The sequence below is a fragment of the Macadamia integrifolia genome, chromosome 9, assembly GCF_013358625.1.
Source record: "Macadamia integrifolia cultivar HAES 741 chromosome 9, SCU_Mint_v3, whole genome shotgun sequence".
NCBI lineage: Eukaryota > Viridiplantae > Streptophyta > Magnoliopsida > Proteales > Proteaceae > Macadamia > Macadamia integrifolia.
The window spans coordinates 11364088-11386668 of record NC_056565.1 but is presented as its reverse complement, the minus strand read 5'-3'; the positions used below and the strand labels follow the sequence as shown (position 1 = coordinate 11386668).

Sequence of the window (22581 nt, the reverse complement as noted above, 5' to 3'; positions counted from 1 at the left end):
ACCGAAACAGCAAGAGGAAAAATACAATACCAAGAAGGTCCTCCAAAAAAGAATAGATATAAGTAGAGTGGTTTGAAAGACGTCAGTCTTTTTACTTTGGTGCAGAGGAAGACGTCATTCCAAATAGATATAAATATGGGAAGGAACATTTTAGACTTCATTTTAATTTTGACACGTGATTAATTGACTAATTAGGGGTTTTTTCTCTGTTTCAAATGGTTAAATTGACTTGGAAAACCCATCTACGTTGCTGTAATTTTCTATTACCATTTGTGCGTTCGGCGTTCGCTGATGTGTGGCAAGTGGCGACAGCTTTCAATTGGATTGTCACGAGTTTTTTAATTGAGATGGTAGGTTATGAATGTGATTGGGTTGGGTCCCTCACTCCCCTCATAACTAAAAGTCCAAGCTTTAACTTTTAAACATGGGCTGGGCCGGGCCGGCCAACAGATTCCTTATCCGATGACGTCATGGAGGTGTAAACATCTGTGTAATGGCGTATATGAATCAGGATTGGATCGGCCAAAGCCGATCTTTGATCCTGATTCCGGCCAATCCATTGATTGATTATTTTCATTCTAAATTCCTAAGGTTATGAGTTATGGCATTCTTTTTTCTTCAATTTTGACCCATACCTAATCAATTCAGATAAATTCTAATATGATCTAAACCAAGATCGGAGTATACCAACTTGGATCAAATAAAATTGGAATAAATCTTCCATATGTGCATTGTTGCCCACGGCAAGATTGAGACTGACTTGGGCTTAAAGTTGAAGGTAAATTTCCTTTTCTTTTGGCCCCTTGTCGCAGGAAAACGTAGTGAAGGCACTCGTACTTAGTTGCCAAGTGAGAGACGGCTGTGACCTGTGAGTGAGAGAGAGAGAGAGAGAGAGAGAGAGGATGTACTTGGAAACTTCTTCAATTTAGACTATTTTTTTAGAATACAGCACAGGAGACGAAGATATTTCTAATAAAAGATGTCTAAAAACATTTACGCTATTTTTTTTTCTTGGAAGTTTGACTAAAGCAAGGTTGTCTCTCAGCTGAACTGCTACTGTTTTTGAATCTTGCTCTCCAAGCAAATCAATTTGACTCTTCCTCTATTCACAATTTTTTTTTAACATTAAAATTTATGGTTGTCGAGAGTCTACTTGGCTTATGATTATTTAAACTCGGTAGAGCGCTAGAACGACGTTGCACGTAGTGTTGCACTTGCACGCATCGACACAACCAAGCTCCAGAGGGTATATACGCATCATCCTCTGAACCCAACCCACTTTCCTAAACGTTCACCGCTTCTGGGAACTGGGACCTGGGTTTTCCTTTCTATTTCAACAGTCTCTGTGAGTTTACTAATTTTTGGGATCCCCCCATACTTCTCTTTTCTTTGGCTTACTTCTGTTACTTTAATCATTTTTGGTCTCTGCAAGTTTGTGCTTGGCTTTTTGGGTTTTCGAGTGAGTTCCCGTATGTGCTATCTTATGCTCTGTTTTTTTATTCTTCAAAGGTGAAATGGTGAAGATCATGTTGTTGACTTTCTCCTCTGCTCGTTAAGTTGTCCAGCTTTACTTTGATACTTGATAATGGATATTTTATACTTACATCGCTTTGCAATTTCTTAAAAAGTTGAAAATCGAAATAAAAATTATCATTTTCTTTCTTCCTCTCTTACCATTTTCGACTTTCATTTGATTTAATAGCTACATTTATTTTATTTTTTTTTTCTTTTTCTACAAAGATACAGAGTTTTTTTTTTGGTCTTTATTGTTGCGTTCTGTTTATATTGTTCTGCGATTGCTGCTCTGTTGTGGGCGCTTAGGAGGAAGAGATGACCACCTTTGCTCCAACTATTACAGATCTAAGGATCCTTTACTCTGTTTCTGATACTTACTTCTCTCCAGTTTTTCACTGGGAAAGAAAACCAAAAACCCTTTCTCCACGCGCCCTCTGTTTCTGATGTAAGCTTTCTAGTTTGTTTTCACCTTCTATTTGCAAGCTCCTGGAAATTCTCAATCTTAATGGGGTTTTTGATTTTCTGTCTTCATCTGTTCTGAATGTTTTTTGTTTGTGGGTTTTCGGTCAAATCCTCGACCTTTAAATCTTTAATGCAGAAGTTTCTAAGTCTGTCTGTTAGTGTGATTTGTCTTTCTTTTACAACTCCTTCCCGCACCCCCCCCCCCACCCTTTTTTTTGTCTGTTTCTTGTGTTTTCGCTAAGTCGTGGTTCCCATAAATGACAACAAAGAATATTAGTTCAATTAAATCAAGGAAACTTTAGGTCAGGTCAATAACCCTTTGTGTGCTTTTTAAATTGCACAAACTTTCTGTCAGCTATAATTTAGCGTTCATCAAGAACACATTTTAGCCTCTGAAAGTTTGCCTTTTGAGAATTCCAATATTCTCTTAGCCTCTTTCTTCTCCAATCTATCTTTCCCGTTTTGCATTCTGATTTCCTTCCCTTCTCCTTGTTGTCTTGCAGCTGTGTTTTAAGTTGACATTGATCAATATATCTAGCACATAATACGTTGTTGACCCTTGGTGTTAGGAAAATGGCTGAAGAGAATGGCTTTGATGATGATATAAAAAAACACCAGGCCTCTGCATCCACAAGCAATGGACCTGTTACTCAGACAAATGAAAACCAAGGGAAGACTGATGCTGAACCAACATCTCATAAGAGCAAGGGAGGAAAGGAGAGTGACCAGACCGTTCCGTATAGCAAGCTTTTCTCCTTTGCAGACTCCAAGGATATTGTATTAATGGTCGTCGGCACAATAGGAGCTATAGCAAATGGAAGCGCCATGCCTATAATGACTCTTCTCTTTGGGCAGATGATCAATTCTTTTGGAGATACAAACAATACCAAAAGTGTGGTTAATGAAGTTTCCAAGGTATGCATCTGGATGTAATATTGATAATTCATCTTATGCACTATATCAATATGGGTAATATATAACCAAATTGAGTTTGAATCTTAATATATGGGGGAAAAAATCTAGTTGAGAGAATATGGTATTGTGCTTCTACATTTCAAGGAATATGCAAATATCTCTCATTGCTAGAATACGGTTGTTCTTATCAATCTATGATGCCCTCTCTCCCTAAGAAATTAAACTATGATATGCCTTTTACAGCATAAAGTTTTTGACTTCTTGCCACATATTAAACATTCTCCGCCTTTTTCTATTGATATAGACTGGTTTAATCACCTCCGAGCTATCTGTTTATGTATTCAGGTATCACTGAAATTTGTTTACTTGGCTGTGGGGGCTGGTGTGGCATCTTTATTGCGTAAGTACATTGGGCTCACATTAATATGAGAAGTCATTTTTTTAGTCATATATTCATGTAGAATACATAAATTAATGTTCTAATTATATAGCACGGAGAAATGATTTAACTACTGGACACTCAGAAAACCATATTTGTTGTTTGTCAGAGGTGTCTTGCTGGATGGTCACAGGGGAAAGACAAGCAGCACGAATAAGGAATTTATATTTGAAGACCATTCTGAGGCAAGATATTGGTTTTTTTGACAAGGAAACAAATACTGGAGAAGTTGTTGGAAGGATGTCAGGTGATACTGTCCTCATTCAAGACGCCATGGGTGAGAAGGTACTCCTACTATTAAACCAAATCCCACAAACATTTACTAATTGCTTCATTTCAGGATTCAAGGGCAAGTGGTCACCATTTATTTTGTGCTTTATTTTACAGGTGGGGAAGTTTATTCAGCTAATAACAACATTCATAGGAGGCTTTGTGGTGGCTTTCATAAAAGGGTGGCTTCTCACCCTTGTCATGATATCTACTATTCCTGCTCTTGTGATCTCTGGTGCAGCCATGTCCATTGTTATAAGCAAGATGGCCTCCCGTGGACAATCTGCGTATTCTAAAGCATCAACTGTAGTGGAACAGACAATTGGTTCAATCAGAACAGTACGTAGTAGTGGTGGAATTAAACATTACCTATGCAGTATCAGACGTTATCTTGCAGTAATGCATTTATGCTTTTCTTTACATTCCTTTTCTGTTTTGAATGGTGAGTGACCCACATTTCTCATGTGCAGGTTGCATCATTTACTGGAGAGAAGCTAGCTATAATTGCATACAACAAGTCTCTCACCAGTGCTTATCAATCTGGGGTTCAGGAAGGCTTAGCTAGTGGATTAGGTCTTGGTTCTGTTATGTGTATCATATTCTGCAGTTATGCTTTAGCCATATGGTATGGTGCGAGGCTCATAATTGACAGGGGATACACGGGGGGTGTTATCATTAATGTTATTATTGCCGTGTTGACTGGATCCTTGTAAGTTGTTGCAAACTGTTGCTTCTTTTTCTTTCAAATGATTGTAAAGTTTTTTTTCCTTCAGAGACAAAAAAGAGAGAACTGAAGATAATTATCAGTAACTTGCAGAATATAAATGGTCATACTTAACATTTCTTTATGTCTGTCTGCAGCTTAGCATTTTGTAAGAATCTGAAAAATATCAAATTGCTAATTTTTTTGTTGTGCAATGTGGTTCAGGTCTCTGGGGCAGGCATCTCCATGCATTAGTTCATTTGCTGCTGGACAGGCTGCAGCATTTAAAATGTTTGAGACAATAAACCGGAAACCGGAAATTGATGCTTATGATACCAGTGGGCGGACACTGGATGATATTCGTGGAGAGATTGAACTAAGGGATGTCTGCTTCAGTTATCCTGCTAGACCAGATGAGCAAATATTCAGTGGTTTCTCTCTCTTCATACCTAGCGGCACGACAGCTGCTTTGGTTGGACAGAGTGGAAGCGGCAAGTCAACAGTGATCAGTCTGATAGAGAGATTCTATGACCCACAAGCTGGTGAAGTTTTAATAGATAATATAAATCTCAGAGAATTTCAGCTAAACTGGATTAGAACGAAAATTGGGCTCGTCAGTCAGGAACCTGTGCTGTTTGCTTCTAGCATTAGAGACAATATTGCCTATGGGAAGGATGGAGCAACTACGGAAGAAATTAGAACTGCAGCTGAGCTAGCCAATGCTGCCAAGTTCATTGATAAGCTTCCTCAGGTTCTAGCTTTTCCTGTCCTTTCGGTTAGCTTTAACAGTTTTTTACTACTTTCAATTTGTTACATCTTTTTTTTCCCCCCCAAAGATTTTCTCCCGTTTCACCGTACTGTTATGACTTCATAACAATTGATATTTTGTCACTTTTGTATGCTCAAATAAAATCGAAAGGTAGATAAACCTATAATCATGAGGCCACGCTTGCTTCAGAAAGCCATTTTTTGAAGTGAGAGAAGACTTATACAATAGCTATTTGTTTATGGCATATGGGCCTTGTAAGGTCCAAGGATGAACAATGTTTTTGACGGAGAAATCTGGTTAGTTCTTGGCTGTTAGAGGTGAAGATGGATTTTGAACCAAGGTCCATGGTATGAATTCCACAAAAGGCTGGTTGTTTAGAAGTATATTGCAGTATTTTTCCTCGTAGATCCCTTTAAACCTTTATACAGATTAATTGTGGCTTCTCTGTCCATTGATGAAGGTTGTTTGCCTCTGCAACTGTTGTGGCACGATACTGGTGAAAAAAAATCAAAATTTTTATTTTACAGAATGGTCCTAATCCTCGCAAAAGTAATATTATTTACCAGTCTGACATGATCATGCGAATCTTTTTTGTCATGATTGGAAAGAGGTCGAGCAAAACCAAGCAGGTCCTAAAAAAATGTGGTATGACTGTCTGCACTCTGATGTAGGTGAGAATCACTCTAATTATTAGTGCCATCTAATTTTCCAGATGACAGTATGACACTAGTATATGCATGTCAAATCTGTAGGATCACAATTCAAGGATGCTAACTTGTTTGAATTTAATAACTGAATTAAGAATATCTTTCTCTCTCTTTTTTTTTTGGCAGAAAATTTTAATTTCTATACATACATTTATTGTTTTCAGGGGCTTGACACCTTAGTGGGTGAACATGGAACTCAGCTGTCTGGGGGGCAGAAACAAAGAGTTGCTATTGCTAGAGCAATTTTGAAAGACCCACGGATTTTACTCCTGGATGAAGCTACAAGCGCACTTGATGCAGAATCTGAGCGCATTGTGCAAGAGGCATTGGACAGGGTCATGATCAACCGAACTACAGTTATTGTTGCCCATCGCTTGAGTACCGTGAGGAATGCAGATATGATTGCTGTCATTCATCGGGGAAAGATAGTCGAAAAAGGTAAGTGGTAAAAATATATTATTTGTGATCCTTTTTAAGTAGAGACAATGAAAAAAGGTGCAGTTTTGTTTATTGGTCTTTTTTTATTGAAAAGTGTCATTTTTTGGTTTTTTTTTTTTGGGCCATGGGCCATGGAATGGCTATTTTGTTGGTTTGTTCGGAGTTTGAGAAACAGGGGAAGGTATCAGTGACTAAGTTTGGTCTTTATGCATTTACAGGCTCTCACACAGAACTAGTGAAGGATCCTGAAGGAGCATACTGCCAGCTTATACGCTTGCAAGAAATGAACCCAGAATCAGAGCATGGAGTAAATGATCAAGATAAACCAGAAATATCAGTGGATTCTGCCAGGCACTCAAGCCAACACATATCCATCCGACGGTCAGTAAGTCGTGAATCATCTGGGCCTGGGAACAGCAGCCGCCACTCATTCTCAGTATCATTTGGTCTACCTACTGGAGTCAACATCCAAGAAACAGCAACTACAACCGTACCTGACAAGCTGCCAACAGTAAAAGAGCCACAAGATGTTTCAATTCGTCGCCTTGCCTACCTTAATAAACCGGAGCTCCCAGTAATACTGCTTGGTGTTATAGCTGCAGCCATCAATGGTGTGATACTACCAGTTTTTGGTATTCTCATTTCCAGTATAATCCATATATTCTATGGGTCACACAGTAAGCTTCGGAAGGATTCAAGCTTTTGGGCGCTGATGTTTGTTGTCCTTGGTGTGATATCCTTAGTGGCAACCCCTGCACGAACATACTTTTTTTCTGTGGCAGGATGTAAGTTAATAAGAAGGATCAGGTCAATGTGCTTTGAGAAGGTGGTTTACATGGAGGTCAGTTGGTTTGATGATCCTGAGAACTCCAGCGGTGCAGTTGGTGCGAGACTCTCAGCAGATGCAGCAACCATCCGCAGTCTGGTTGGTGATGCTCTTGCACTTCTTGTACAGAACACTGCAACAGCAATTGCTGGATTGGTTATTGCTTTCCAAGCAAACTGGGAACTGGCTCTCATAATCCTTGTTTTGCTGCCTCTGATTGGCCTTAATGGATATGTCCAAATGAAGTTCATGAAAGGATTCAGTGCAGATGCAAAGGTTTGGGCTCAAACTCATGGTTATTTGTATTATTTCTCATGCAAACTGAATTTATTTCATTTTTTCAATAAAAAGGGTGTGAATAGGAAGTGTCAGATAAATTATACTTCAAATTATCAGCAGATAATATTATATAAGAAAATGGGCCTGTGCATGAGCATTGTCCTGTTTTGGACTTGTTGATTGCCCCATGACCAAAGATTCATTGATGGCTTCCAGTTTCTGTTAGGATCCACTTTTATTGTCAGAGTTGGAACTCTTGTCATTTTAGGACAGGAGTTAGCTCTACCGATTTTATTGCTTCCAAACTGTGATAGGTTTCAATTCTTCATTAGGGTTGAAACAACACAAATTTAGGTGGAGATTTGAACTCTTTTTGCTCTTTATTCTTCTATCTGGGTGTGAGACATGAATAATTCCTGAATTTATTGACTCCTACCAATATTCACTCTCGAGTAGGTGTCATAAAATTTTTCATTTAAAATTGAAAAAAAAAAATGATAGTTATTTTACAAAATAGTTAAAATTTTTCATTTAAAATTGAAAAAAAAAATGATAGTTATTTTACAAAATAGTGCCTTAATCATCTGTATCAACCTAAAAAAACATACATATTAGCTTCTGTTTGAGATGGATGTTTGAATGGTTGTAGATGATGTACGAGGAAGCAAGTCAAGTGGCAAATGATGCCGTTGGAAGCATAAGAACAGTTGCTTCTTTCTGTGCTGAAGAGAAGGTGATGCAACTGTACAAAAAGAAATGTGAAGGCCCTCTGAAGTCAGGGATAAGACAAGGATTAATTAGTGGTGCTGGTTTTGGGCTATCCTTTTTCCTGCTGTTTTGTGTTTATGCAACCAGTTTCTATGCTGGAGCCCAGCTTGTTGCACATGGAAAAACAACATTCACGAAGGTTTTTCGTGTAAGTATCCATTCATTTCTTTCATATTTTTTTTCTTTCAAGATGATGTTTCATAAATGTTTTATGAAAATAACACGAATACAGCATGAGATTTCAAGACATACTAATTGAATTAAGCTTTAGTAGCCATACTCTTAGCTAGTAACTTGAATTTGTGGTCTTATAGACTGTTTCTGTAATTCTTGCTAGGTTTTCTTTGCCCTCACCATGGCAGCCATTGGGATTTCTCAATCAAGCTCCCTTGCTCCTGATGCCAGTAAAGCCAAGACTTCCGCTGCTTCTATTTTTTCCATTCTTGATCAAACGTCAAAGATAGACTCAAATGATGAGTCTGGAATGACACTAGAAAATGTAAAGGGAGAAATAGAGTTTCGGCATGTTAGCTTTAAATATCCAACAAGACCTGATATTCAGATATTCCGAGATCTTTGCTTGGCAGTTCATTCAGGAAAGGTGAGTTTTTTAACTTTGCATTTCTCATCAACAGGTCCTACACTAAGTTTGTGAAACCTGTATTCAATTCATGTTACCACATGTAGAATGAGCTAGCTTTAGAACTAATGGTCTGTATTTCATTCATCAGACAGTTGCTCTGGTTGGCGAAAGTGGGTCTGGAAAATCGACAGTAATTTCATTGTTGCAGAGATTTTATGACCCAGAGTCGGGTCAGATCACATTAGATGGGACTGAAATTCAAAAGTTCCAGTTAAAGTGGTTGAGACAGCAGATGGGTCTGGTGAGCCAAGAACCTGCCTTGTTCAATGACACAATCCGAGCCAATATTGCATATGGGAAGGAAGGAAATGCTACAGAGACAGAGATCTTAGCTTCAGCGGAGTTAGCAAATGCCCACAAATTCATTAGCGGATTGCAACAGGTCTGTCATTCTGCAACACACTCGTTATGTTTGGTTTGTCATATTTTTCTCCCTACAGAATGTTTTGTTTCATGCGAGACAATTACAACCTTACACCCTACTTCCCAACTGCTGAAGTCTTGCACAGTGGCCCAATAGCCAGACGCCTTCCTAGTATCCCTGCAAACATCGGCTGTGTTTGATATGCATTATTGGAATAGATTCTGGGTCTATGAATACATACTTATGCCCGATTCTTCTCTATTTTCTTGCTTCAAAATGCTTTCTAGACCCAAAATCTATTCTGAGTATGCATATGAAACACATACATGGATTGGAATATTAAACAATTGTCTACTATGTTGTAGTTTGTTTCTAATGGGATTGTATTTAACAATGATAAATATGGGGGAAATTTGCAGGGTTATGATACCGTTGTAGGAGAACGAGGAGTCCAATTGTCGGGTGGTCAAAAGCAACGGGTGGCGATTGCAAGAGCGATGGTGAAGGCGCCAAAGATTTTACTACTAGATGAGGCAACAAGTGCGCTTGATGCTGAATCGGAACGAGTGGTGCAAGATGCACTGGACAAGGTCATGGTGAACCGCACCACAATTGTTGTCGCCCACCGGTTATCCACAATTAAGGGTGCAGATTTAATTGCAGTGGTAAAAAATGGTGTTATTGTGGAGAAAGGGAAGCATGAAACATTAATCAATGTGAAGGATGGTGCTTATGCTTCCTTGGTAGCACTTCACACCAGTGCTGCTTCTTAGTGAAAGTTTTTGGTACACACGTTCCACAATTTTTTGTGATCAGTTTACATGCCCTTGTTATTTTCTGGAAAAAAAAAGAAGAAGAAGAGAACCTCTTTTCTGTATATTTTATATTATTTATGTATGGAATGTGCAATTTATTCGGAGTTGTTACAGGAATCGGCCATAATTGGAATCAGGGTTGATCATTCTACTGATTCAGATCAAATTTCTTAAGTAGATAGATCAGCACTGAAGATTCTAGTCAATGTTAGCACCACCTTGATTTACGAATTCGGAACTAAGAAGGTTGTTTGGGTGGCTCACCTAAATCTGGCACATTGCATATGAAGCTTGAAATTTTGTAGACAGGTAGAGTTTTTTTAGGTCTACAAAGAAACTAGAGATGTATTGAACTCTCCAATCCTTATAGGGCTGCAGCATACAATGATCGGCTGTAAAAAGATTGTTGTCCTAAGAACTGGGGTCTGCTCTGATTATGCGAAAAATGAAACCTATGTAGCTTTAATAGGCCATTGGGGAAATACCAATACTGCTGGTGGGACTCCTGTAAGGTAAGGTGGGAAGTCTGGTAATATCCTCCTCTACTCTCATTCGTTGTTTAATCTCTGCAGATAAGCCAGTAGTACTTCCTGAGTTTCTTTCTGCATGTACCACAATCCCGAAGTTCCCAGTTTCTTGTATATTTCTCTGGGTATTTCAATTCTGACCTCAGAATTTACAACAGAATTATTAAAATATGAATCTGAATTCAGAACATCAGAATCCTATCATTAATAGGATTTCTGAATTATCAGATTTGTTACCTAACATCCTATGTTTCATTCTCTAAGAACAGGGTGTTGTTCCATTCATAGATCCGGTTTCCAATCTGTTATTGTTTAACCTGAGTAATCATGTTTACCGTTAGAATCTTTCCAAATACTTGCTGATTTGATTCTTTGTTTGGGAAAGTCCTAGGATTCTTCTGAAACTTGAGATAGACCATCGGATTGGGTTCAATTTCTGATATTCTGTTCCTATATCCGATAAGTAATCCAATAAATTTTGATTGAAATCTGAGATCCAAACTGCTGTTTATCACTAATCTATAACAGTCGAGTAAGAATAATCCTTGCAACTGAAAAAAAAAAAAAACTATCCATCTGAAGAGTATGGCTCCCACACCAGCATATGGGTCAATGATGATGCACATAAAAGCATCAACAAGGCAGGTGCCCTTCCATATCTCTGGACTCTAGGCGCAAACCCCACACTTCTCCCACATGAAACATTTTTCCTCCCAAGAAGGATCAAGTATCTAGAAAAACTCGAAAGAATTTTTTTTTTTTTTGAAAAGCCCCGCGAATTATGTAGTTCAGTTCCGCAGTTTTTCAACTAAAATTGGGTTGAATCAGCCCAAACTGAACTCTGATGCCTTTTATCGATTCGCCTTCCGGTCTGGTTTTCAAAACTATGAACCTAATTAATATTCAATAAACAAGAGCCACCAGAGCCATAAAAGGGGGGGATTTTGCATATCTACGACCTTCAAATGTAAGAAGGATTTTGTAGATTTGCTTATCTCAAAATTTAATGTTCAGATTTGTCATATGGTTCAATTTTCAAGTTTCCAACTTGAACCAATACTAATCTAACCTTGTCAATTTAGAACTAGAACAGAAAATTGGAATCGAAATCGGCTGTTTAAAATTGAATCGATCAAATTGGAAAAATCCAGCTCAGTGTTGATTATGAAAAATAAAATTTCATTCACATTCTTACTAACACCATTGGTTTGAATGGAACCATATAAATTAAATATAAATTATATTAAATCCTACAATCATGTATCTTTGTTAAGTTGTGGGCAATTATCTACAACATGTTTCTCTTTTAGTTCTGTTTAAAAGAGTGAACAGTACCAAATTTTGTATTCGCGGGCTTGTACCATCATGAGGTTGTTATTTCTTTCCCCACTTTATCTATTTCAGCAAGCTATTTATAGCTAACCCAATTTTAAATGAGACCGAATAAAATCGGTTTGAAATCTGTTCAATTTTGAAATTATGATAATTATTCGATTTCAGTTTGTATATATTATATCCTCAATTTTTTTTTAATAGCAATATTATATCTTCCATTGAACTAAAACATAATTGAAAAACTGAAACTGAATCAATTGACACCCTTGAGTCTCCATTGAGACTGAAATCTCTGTAACTGAATTTAGAAAAGAAGTGAACACAATTAGTTTGTACCTTGTCGTTGCTTGGCTTGAAGCTTGTACTTGGATTTGAGTTCCACCCCTTACAATTGGGTGTCCAAACAAGGCGCACTCTTCCCCCTAGGGGAGCAACAAGGGTGGATTGGGCTGGGTTTCTTAAAACCCTAGCCCAACCCTAAGTTCCCTTAATTGGGCCCAAACCCGCCCTGACCCTGACCCTGACCTTGACCTAGGGTCCCAAAACTTCAACCCTGGCCCTACCCTTCAAGGTTCAACCCAACCCTTATCATCCCTAATTGGCCCTGATTTTTCAAGGTCGAGCCAGGATGATCCTGACTCTGACCTTGGTTTGCCATAAAGGGCTGGATATAACCTAACCCTATAAAGTATGAAATAACTTAAAAATAAAAAATATTCATAAAAAAGAAGAGATGAAAATACAAAGTTACAAATTACTTGTCATGAGGAGAACATCCTAAAACAAACATTCAAAATATATAAATTACTCCAACTATTATGGTAAACAAAGATGAGATAATCCTAAGAAAGTATATAATCCAAAAAATTTCAATTATTTGTCATGATAAACAAAGAGATTATCCTAATAAGGCAAACAATCTGAAGATCTCAAAACCCTTGTCATGTTAAATAAAGAGGAAAACATCCTAAGAAAACAAAAAATCCAAAGAATGCAGAGATGCAGAGAGTAAGATATCTTTTTTTTTTTTTTGATAAAAAAGCAAGAGACATCGATGAGAAGATATATTAGAAGTTTAGAGGTGTGAATGACTTAATATCAAACAAATAAAATTAGGTTAAATTTAGGATTAACATTAGGGGCAAAAATCAGGGCCGGGCCGAGCCAAAACCAGGGCCAAAAGTCAGGGTAAAACAATTAAGGCCAAGTTCAGGGCGGGCTGAGTAGGCTAAACATATCAATCCTTACCTACCCTGACTCAGGGTAAAAAATTTTAGGGTCGGAGCGGCCCTTAGGGCCAAAAGTTTTGAATCGATACTTGTTCCGAATTAGGGTGGGTCAAGGGCGGATTCAGGGCATCAGGGCCAAACTTGCAACCCTACTTTCTGCTCAGGGTGGCCAATTCCCCCACCTTCAGAACCAAAAATAGAAAGTTTAGAAAAAAAAAAAAAGAAGGAGAGATGTCCTTGGGAAGGAGAGATGTCCTTAAAGCTACGATGAACGGGCATCTAGGAAAGCCTTGTCCAAAATCGGAAAGGGCAAAAATGCCGCGCGGGAGAGAGAGAGGGTGAGGGTGTGCGTGCGTGCGTGTGCTGTGAATTTAGGGGTACATGTGGGAATAGATGTAGCTCACTTTATTTTGGCAAGTGTAACAGAGGATTAGGGGTGATACAGAGGATATGAACGCGTGAAAGTTTCCAATATTTCTGTCACCGGCTCACCGCTAAATCCAATGTGCGGTATCTTCCCCACAAGAACGCAACCACCGAGGGAAGGGGAACGACAGAGCCGAAAGACGGAAGAGAAAATAGAAGAAGATCAATCAGAAACGTAGATCGGTCGGTCTTTCTGCATATGTGGTCGAGATCTGAATGTTCTTCTTGAGCCTTTCTCCATCCTAGTGGTATTCGATATCGGATATTGGCTGATCTTTATCGTAATTCCGCCATTCGCGGCCGAACTCGATCCAGTGTGTTCATCACAACGGGCTCGTACCAGAATCTGCGAAGCCCTTGATCGATTTTCTATCTGAACAGGAATCCGTAAGACTTTATTTCTGATCTGGGTTTCTTTATACTCCAGCCAGTTTAAACCCTATTTATGACAGTGATTACTTGAAAGGTTTTTTTCTGCGTCACGGACGTTTTGTCAATATTTTGTTTATTGATTGGATTTCATTCAAAGCCCATCTATATCTTTGAACTGCAGTTTACCGGGAAAGATGAAATTTAGCAGCTTTCTGGCTTCTTCTTGATCATTCCCTCTTCGTACTTGGGCAATTGTGAGTTATATTTCTATCAAGATCCACTTTTGTCTGGTCAAAGTGTTGGATTTAGGGTTTTAGGTTTACCAGTCAATGGCTCCCCCTTGTCCTTTTCTCCATGCAAATTCGAAGGCCTAGCTAAAATGCTACCATTCTATAGAACCTAAAAGCATAATCCCTTTTCTGTATACATACAGTTTTCGGAGCCCTGGGGTACTTACTTACAATAGCTGCCTGTTGAGATTTTTTTTTTTTTTTTTGCGGTTGATCCCCAATTTAATCAAACCGCTCATTTGATTTCTACTGTAAATTCCAAACGGTCGATCTTAATCCATTTATCTCCGTTGGGCCTGCCTGGAATTGCTTGGGGTTTAAGGCTTTGTAGATCCACATTGTGTTATCTGAAAGAAAATCTGACTCCAATGGCTACTTCTCCACCACCTCCCCCTGGCTACACAGTTACGGTTTCCCCTCCACACCCAAATACACCAACTCCTCGCCCTGAGAAAAGACCGACCCCACCTCCATTCTCTTCTCCTGTTGCAACCAGGTTTTTGCAACAAAGATCACAACAAGATCAAATTCCTTCTCCCTCAACCCCACCCACGACAGCATCAAGTGGTGGAAACAAAACTGGAAGCCCGGTTCCTCAGTTTAGCACTCCTCCTGGTCCCCCTGTCTTCTCATCACCACTCCGGCCTGCAGCTGTGCCATTCCGGACTTCACCTGCCGCCCCTCAGACAGTTGCGTTTCCTAGTGGTTCATCTCTGCCAACTTCTTCGCCTCCGTACTCAAATGGGTCAGTTGAGTTCCATCCAGGAGATTCCAATGGTACGGAGGACTCTATGCTTGCCAGGGAGTCTCCATATGTTCTATTTTCCGCACAGAAGGTATGAATAATCCATATTGTTTTCTATCTTAATGAGTTTTATGCAGTTATGTGTGCTACATATAGTCAACATTTTTTATTCATGGTTTAAGCTTCCATGAGTTAGTATGAAAGGTTCTTTCCCAAGAACTTTGTCTCTTTTTGTTCTTTACATGGATTATTCTTCGGCCTTCTTATCTTGCAGATGTTGAAAAAGAAAAAGCAAGCGAATGTCCCAAGTTTGGGATTTGGGGCATTGGTTTCCCCAGGAAGGGAGATATCACCAGGTCCTCAGATAATACAACGTGATCCACAACGTTGTCAGAACTGTGGAGCTTATGCCAATCTATACTGCAAAATTTTGCTTGGGTCAGGGCAGTGGCAGTGTGTTATTTGTGGGAATCTGAATGGCAGTGAAGGTGAATACGTAGCTCCTAGCAAGGAAGACCTTCGTAATTTGCCAGAGTTGGCGTCTCCACTGGTTGATTATGTTCAAACTGGAAATAAAAAACCGGGGTTTATTCCGGTCTCTGATTCTAGAATGTCTGCACCAATTTTTCTTGTCATAGACGAGTGTTTGGATGAAGTGCACCTCCAGCATTTGCAGAGCTCTTTGCATGCTTTTGTTGATTCCTTATCCCCTACTACCAGAGTTGGAATCATATCATTTGGCCGGACGGTGTCAGTTTATGATTTTTCGGAGGGATCCATGGCATCTGCAGATGTGCTTCCTGGTGACAAATCACCTACACAGGAATCAGTGAAAGCGCTGATTTATGGGACGGGTATTTATCTGTCTCCTGTTCATGCCTCACTTCCTGTTATGCATACCATCTTCTCATCTCTGAGGCCATATAAACTCAATTTACCCGAAGCATCAAGGGACCGATGCTTGGGTACAGCAGTGGAGATAGCTCTAGCAATCATTCAAGGGCCATCAGCTGAAATGTCTCGAGGTGTGGTTAAAAGGTCAGGAGGTAATTCCAGGATTATTGTGTGCGCCGGTGGGCCCAATACCTATGGTCCTGGATCTGTTCCTCATTCATTCAGTCACCCGAACTATCCATACATGGAGAAGACAGCAATGAAATGGATGGAGCATCTAGGTCGTGAGGCTCATCGGCATGACACTGTGATTGATATCCTATGCGCTGGAACATGCCCAGTAAGGGTTCCTGTTCTGCAGCCCCTTGCCAAAGCATCCGGTGGTATTCTGGTTCTGCACGATGATTTTGGAGAGGCCTTTGGTGTAAACTTGCAAAGAGCATCTATGAGAGCAGCAGGTTCCCATGGTTTGTTGGAGATACGCTGTTCTGATGATATTCTTGTTTCTCAAGTAATAGGTCCTGGTGAAGAAGCACATTCAGATGCTCATGAAAGTTTCAAAAATGATGCTTCTGTTTCTATCCAAATGCTAAGTGTTGAGGAAACACAGAGCTTCTCAATTTCCATGGAAACAAAAGGAGACATCAAAAGCGATTATGTTTTCTTCCAGTTTGTCATTCGATATTCAAATGTGTATCAAGCTGACATTTCTAGAGTTATTACTGTCAGATTGCCTACTGTGGACAGTATTTCAAGTTATCTTGAGAGTGTTCAAGATGAAGTGGCTGTTGTTCTCATTGCCAAGAGGACTCTACTACAAGCCAAAGCTTCATCTGATGCAATTGATATGCGGGTGACAATAGATGAAAGAGTTAAGGAGATTGCTTTGAAGTTTGGGTCCCAATTACCGAAATCAAAACTTTATCAGTTTCCTAAGGAGCTCTCCTCACTGCCAGAGAATTTATTCCATCTTAAAAGGGGCCCACTTTTGGGAAGCATTGTTGGTCATGAAGATGAGAGGTCTGTCTTGAGGAATTTGTTTCTTAATGCATCATATGATTTGTCACTTCGTATGGTGGCACCTCGTTGTCTAATGCATCGAGAAGGAGGCACTTTTGAGGAGCTACCAGCATATAACCTCGCCATGCAGTCTGATGCTGCAGTTGTGCTGGACCATGGCACAGATGTCTTTATTTGGTTGGTATGTTACTGAGCTCATATCTTATTGACTTTGCTTTTCCCTTTTTTTAAGTTATTTTGCGATGTGGATCCTCCCGACCGCAACCCCCCCCCCCAAAAAAAAAAAACTCCACTATCTTGTCATTTGTGTTGAATTTATTTATTTTGTTGATTCAGTTCTTGGGATAATTAGTACATTTTCATAATTTGGAATTTTATTTTATTATGTTGAGGTTAGATACATTGGCAGAAAGTAGAGTTTGAGTTCGACTCTGTTTTTGTCTTAGATTTTGATTAGGGGGTTCAGTTCAGTCAGTCTTTGGTTTTGATTAGGAGTCTTAGTCATACAACTTTATATATCGGTAAGCTTGTAATCAATCAACAGTATTGGAGATTGAATGAAAGTCTTTACTGTGTTGCTGTTAAGAGCTGTATGCGCAGGTTTTAACCCCTCTCCTCTCTTCAGGTGTGATCTTTCATGCCCGTTTCTCCTTTATTTCCTTCTTCCTTTTTTCTTCTGTTCCTGTTCCTCTTTCCGTGCTAATTTTTCTTTACTCGTTGAATCTTATTGCATTTATTTCCCGGTTCTTCTCTGTTGAGTGGTACTACAAGGCTGAGAAGGACTTGCTGATCCTTCAATCCAAGTCGGTTTGCCCTGAGATTTTAGGAGTTGGTTCATCACCTTAGGGTGACCATAACCCTAGGCAATTATCCCCTAAACCACCTTCTGCTGTGAGATTCAAACCAGCAAACAGACCTGAGTCTGATGGTTCCGCTAGGTCCTGTTTCCATGACTCTTTTTTTTCCTGCTTGTTATATTGAATGCTTGCTGGTTGGGTTCAATAGACCAATGAGTTATTGACCTCCCCTGGAATTTCTAATCAATCTGGATCTATTTGGTTGGATTCGATCACCCACAATTATGCTGGTTCTATCACCTCCCTGTTTTGAATGAGAGGTAGAAGATAAGACTTTACTTTATTTACAATTAGCCTCATGGGCTGAATTACATTGATACCCTTCCTTTTTAAGATTTGTTTCTGCTTATCAGCGAGTCATTTAATTTCCAGAATTGTCCTTTACTCATAACTTTAATGGCTGAGATGTCCTTGCATTTGTATGCTGAAGAAGTTTGAGCATGTTTTTCAAATAGTTGTACTTCTTTTCAGCTGTCTTGGCATAGCTGCCACATTAATGGACCTGTAAACACCGTTGGCCAGCTCTAATCAAATCTTTGTACACAGTCCACTCATATACCTCAGAACCTTTTGGTGGTCTGTCTCCTAAAGTTGGCATCTCGAAGATAATTTGTGAAATTCTAGTGTGTAGGTGTCCACAACCTTGCTTCTTTGCTGAAAGTTAACCAACTTGTGAAATAACACCCAGTGGTTAGGAGGTACGAACTTCTTATTCAAATCTGCTTCATGCCCTCCCAATTAGGGTCTAAGTCATTTGACAACCCTTAAATATAGTATGTCATCCCCCCATGAACATGCATAACTTATAAATTTAGTGAGGATGAACACACACTTCTTTTCATTTGGGAAGGACTTGTAAATGAAAATCCTCTCAACTGTAGTTGACCAGTTGAGAAAATTTTTGTGCCTCTTCTTCCCGTTGAATTTTGGAAATTCAACCTTAATGCTAATAGTCCATGTTTAAAAATTTCTGTGTGACATCCTAGGGTATAGCTAGATTGGGTTCCTGTGTAACACCCCGGGCCTATTAACTTTGCACAATATTTTCCTCTTTGGCCCATGGGCCTCAAGGCCTTAAAACGTGTTGTGTTATGTTAAGGAGGTTAGAGGTTATTAACTAGTTCAGTAATTTCTCCCTAGGCGATGTGAGACTAAAGTTTGCACAGCCTCACTGATCTCCCAAACCCCTGGTACTTGCCATATTCTTGGTGGAACACTTCACCGATCTCCCAGACGGGTTTGGTACTCTCCGTATTCTTAAGTGTCACATCCTGCCTTTGAGATGTATCTGCAATCCGTAAGGTACCAAACTGGGGAATTGATGTAGATGGTCCAGCTTCTTCTTTCTTGTCAGTCCTTCTCATGAGGGCATGAAACTCCATAAAGAGGCGTTGTGTTTCTTCCATAAACTTATCAAGTTTAGTCTCAGTTTTTTGCCGACTCTCAGCTAGTTCCTGATATAATTTGTGTAACCCAAGATTGGTGATATGAGATTGCCTTGTCATGGGTTAGAAAATGCAAGAAAATTTGGCTTTGATACCAATTTCTGTGATCTCGGGTTCGATAACTATGATTAGGGTAGCTATGGTTTCAAATAACCAACAAATCAATTTCAAAGGAGCAACGGCAAATTTGTAAATTCTGATAACAGTTTAGGACCTTTTTGGTGTGGAAACAGAATTAGGACACGAGGGTAATTAGTTTTTAAAAGGGAAGGACTAACTTGGAATCTTGATGAAGTGATTGAAAATCGAAAGAAATTTAGAAAATAAGGGGTTTTATGTAAATATGAAAGAATATGGTTTAAATGTAAATAAAAAGAAGATCCAATCTTCTTCCTCACAATAGAAGAGCAAATCAGCATTGACTAGATATGCTTCAAGGTGGGAAATCTCACCCTAATGGCCTCCAATTGGCCTAATATTTTGTAGAGTGGTCGAAAACTCAAAGATCTTGGGATTCCAACTAACAAGCATGTGATAACTCAAGCCTGAAGCCTGAAGACTGAAGATGAACTCCTGTAATTGCAGTTAGCGGTGCAGTTGAAACCAGACATGGTTGCTTGTTTGGATCTCACGCTATAAGAGGATTTTGGAGAAGAGGACCTAGGATTTGGATCGCTCTAAGAGCATAAAGTTGCTCCCAAATCTCAGTTTAAACTGTGAAGTCTTGAGTAATTTCTAACAGTTCCTGTTCAGTCCAAGATTATTGCAAGAAACAGTGAAAATTGAAGGGGGGGGGGGAAAGGAATATCATAGACCCATAGTAATAAAAGGGCTAGGGAAGAAGAGTGATACCTAAGAGGGAAGGAAGATGGGAGAACAGGGAAGTACCTAAGGCAGGCACTCAGAGTTGCAGAGGAGGGTATAGACCTTCCATTAAATTACACAGTTGCCACTCAACCACTAATTTGAGGTGTTTATCATTCTTGTGGGCCCATAGTGAACACGAAATCAGGGTTATTGAACCTGGGATTGTCTGTATATGCCCGGAACTCACACATGCAGGAGCCTCATGCACTGGGTATGCCCTTTTTATGCTCATGTCTATTTACGCAGTAGGCGCTGTGGAATTTTTTGGTTTGGGAGAAGATGTGAGGGCCCGTGACAAAGGGAGCACTTTGCGTATGAATGGTTGAGAATGCAGTTGTAAGAGTTGCTGATAAATTGGGTTCCACACTTTATTTATTTATTGGTGGCTATGGTCTCTCCAGCTCTTATTTGTAGCGCAAAAAAGCATGTTGGATGAAGGGTGTGATTAAACTAGTTTCTTCTAAATGCAAAAGCCATCTACATGGCTTATAATATTATTGAGGGAAAATAAAATTACAATTAATCAGTGAAATATCATGGTTAGTAGAAATTTTATCTGGTCATTGTGGATAGGTGCTTCTATCTTCTCTTTAGTAGTTTAATGTTCCAATTTTCTTGCAATTTGATTTATGTACATGAACATGTTTGGTTTTGGTTATGTCGTGTGTGTTTCGTGTCACAATTTTGATACTTGTTCTGTTATAAAATTTTGACAACCCCATATATTGATATGATGGAATTCAGGGTGCTGAGCTTGCGGCTCAGGAAGGGAAAAGTGCAGCAGCTCTAGCAGCATGTAGAACTTTGGCGGAGGAGCTCACTGAGTTCCGTTTTCCGGCTCCTCGGATCCTTGCATTCAAAGTATGTCTCATCCATTTTTCATCGGAAGGTGTATTGTTTATATGTGCAACTTGTCACCGAAGTAGTGAAATAAGTAGTTTTAACCTTTATCTTATTCCCAAAAGTTATTTAATGTAGGGGAAAAAAAGGGTTTTCAAAAAGTTGACAGTTATATAATGCAGTATTTATGTGAAATGACATGATTTACCCTCATTGAAAAAAATGTGTTATATTAGAAGGGCAAAAAAGTAAGGTTACAACTTTGTTTGCATCAACCTTGGTTACAAGAATATTTTCCCTCTGTATATTCAATATTTTGATGTATTATTTTCCAGTTAATTTTTTTCTTTAATTTATTCCTTGTGTGTTTTACAGGAGGGAAGCTCTCAGGCTCGGTACTTTGTTTCTCGGCTAATACCAGCACACAAGGATCCTCCCTATGAACAGGTATTTGAGATCTCTTATTTTTCTGTGATAATAATATTTCATCCTCATAAACCGAGGCTATATATTTTACTGTAGCGGCTCTTGGTTGGAGTGCCATATGTAGTTTAAGCTTTTGCATCTAAGGAGTTTCCAAAATGATATTTGATGAACTTGATGAAAAGATGAAATGTTGCTAGAAGGCCATAAATAACCTTGGAGACTAAATTTGTTTTCAATTTTGTGACCATTGATTGCAGGAAGCAAGATTCCCACAGCTCCGGTCTTTAACAGTGGAACAGAGGGCCAAGCTGAAGAGCAGTTTTCTTCACTTCGATGATCCTAGTTTCTGTGAATGGATGCGCAGCTTGAGACTGGTGCCTCCTGAACCAAGTTAACTGATGTGGCAAGATGGGTTAATTTGGACTTTACATTCCTCCAATAGGTAGTCTTTAGAATTGAATCGAAGGAATGCCGGTGGTTCTCTATTCTAATTCCTCCGACTCTAATCCATGGGATGTCTTCACTTGGAATGGTGTGATGGCTAAGCCATTGTAATTGGGGCGGGGGAGACTACTTTTTAAATTTAATATTTACTGTAGCCTTTTTTCTTTTTGCTTTTTTTTTTTTGGGGGGGGTGTTGGGGGGTGGTGGTTATAGCGTCTAGTCTATATATTTTACTTCAAAATTCTGTTTATCATTTGGCCCCTGTAGCAGAGGAATAAAAATCTCACTATTCTTAATTCTTCAGTGCTGACATGCTGGATTCTCTCTCTGATCTCATTGTACTGCACCAGTCCCGCCGAACCATGTGATGTTTGTACACTTGAGTTTTGCAGTTGGAAGTTGGAACCCGACCCTTGCCCCGTTTAATAATATTGCATGTTGGTCTTAGATTTCTTTTGGTATGCTGTGCACCAAAAAATCAACAGTTTTCATCTACCTGGGGGAAGCTCCTATTGGCGTGATGGTGGCTGCTAGTGCAGTACAACATTGGCCTAAGTCTAGGGAGAGGTTGCTCGTATAGCAATCAAAAGGACCAGTCAAACTTGAAAGATTTCGTACTGTTATTGTATAGGGAATTCTCTCGTGCCGCTGCTAAATGCAAAGGCACTCAAGGAATTAGGACTGATTACCTCATAACTCTACGCATTGGATGTGTTATTCCTGTTTTGCCCACTGCACATCCCTTGGTTGCCCTTCCGTGAGTTGAGACGTCAACCCTCTAGTGGCCTATGGGCCCTTAATAGGATCTGATCAAAAAAAATGCAAATATCTTATCTTGGTGAAGAATCCATCTATTACAGTTTCTTCCCTCCCCCCCTCCCCCTCTTTCACACACACACGGGTGTAATTTGATCCCTGGCCTCCACTCTCGACAGCTGGAGGCCTTGCCGC

The 22581-nt window shown here is 39.4% G+C and overlaps 2 protein-coding genes across 8 annotated transcripts; both read left to right on the top strand.

Annotated features, from left to right (window-relative positions):
* The first annotated feature begins 1093 nt into the window (after positions 1–1093).
* On the top strand, positions 1094–10059 carry LOC122089896 (ABC transporter B family member 11-like). 6 transcript variants are annotated; one of them, XM_042659652.1, is made up of 13 exons: positions 1094–1345; positions 2481–2892; positions 3238–3292; positions 3441–3616; positions 3719–3940; positions 4072–4310; positions 4530–5055; positions 5945–6218; positions 6437–7320; positions 7973–8239; positions 8429–8692; positions 8823–9116; positions 9518–10059. In XM_042659652.1, the coding sequence occupies exons 2-13, from the start codon at positions 2551–2553 to the stop codon at positions 9869–9871; spliced, it is 3897 nt and encodes a 1298-aa protein (XP_042515586.1). In that variant the 5' UTR covers positions 1094–1345; positions 2481–2550; the 3' UTR covers positions 9872–10059. The 6 variants fall into 6 exon arrangements, with proteins under 6 accessions (XP_042515586.1, XP_042515587.1, XP_042515591.1 ...); XM_042659653.1 differs by having other exon boundaries at positions 1095–1345; positions 2547–2892; XM_042659657.1 differs by having other exon boundaries at positions 1343–1469; positions 2547–2892.
* A 3294-nt stretch (positions 10060–13353) lies between these two features.
* LOC122089871 (protein transport protein SEC23) lies at positions 13354–21926 on the top strand. 2 transcript variants are annotated; one of them, XM_042659615.1, is made up of 6 exons: positions 13354–13817; positions 13984–14928; positions 15112–16932; positions 20665–20781; positions 21136–21207; positions 21444–21926. In XM_042659615.1, exons 2-6 carry the CDS (start codon positions 14461–14463, stop codon positions 21579–21581), a joined length of 2616 nt encoding a protein of 871 aa, XP_042515549.1. In that variant the 5' UTR covers positions 13354–13817; positions 13984–14460; the 3' UTR covers positions 21582–21926. The 2 variants fall into 2 exon arrangements, with proteins under 2 accessions (XP_042515549.1, XP_042515548.1); XM_042659614.1 differs by having other exon boundaries at positions 13354–14928.
* Positions 21927–22581: the final 655 nt, after the last annotated feature.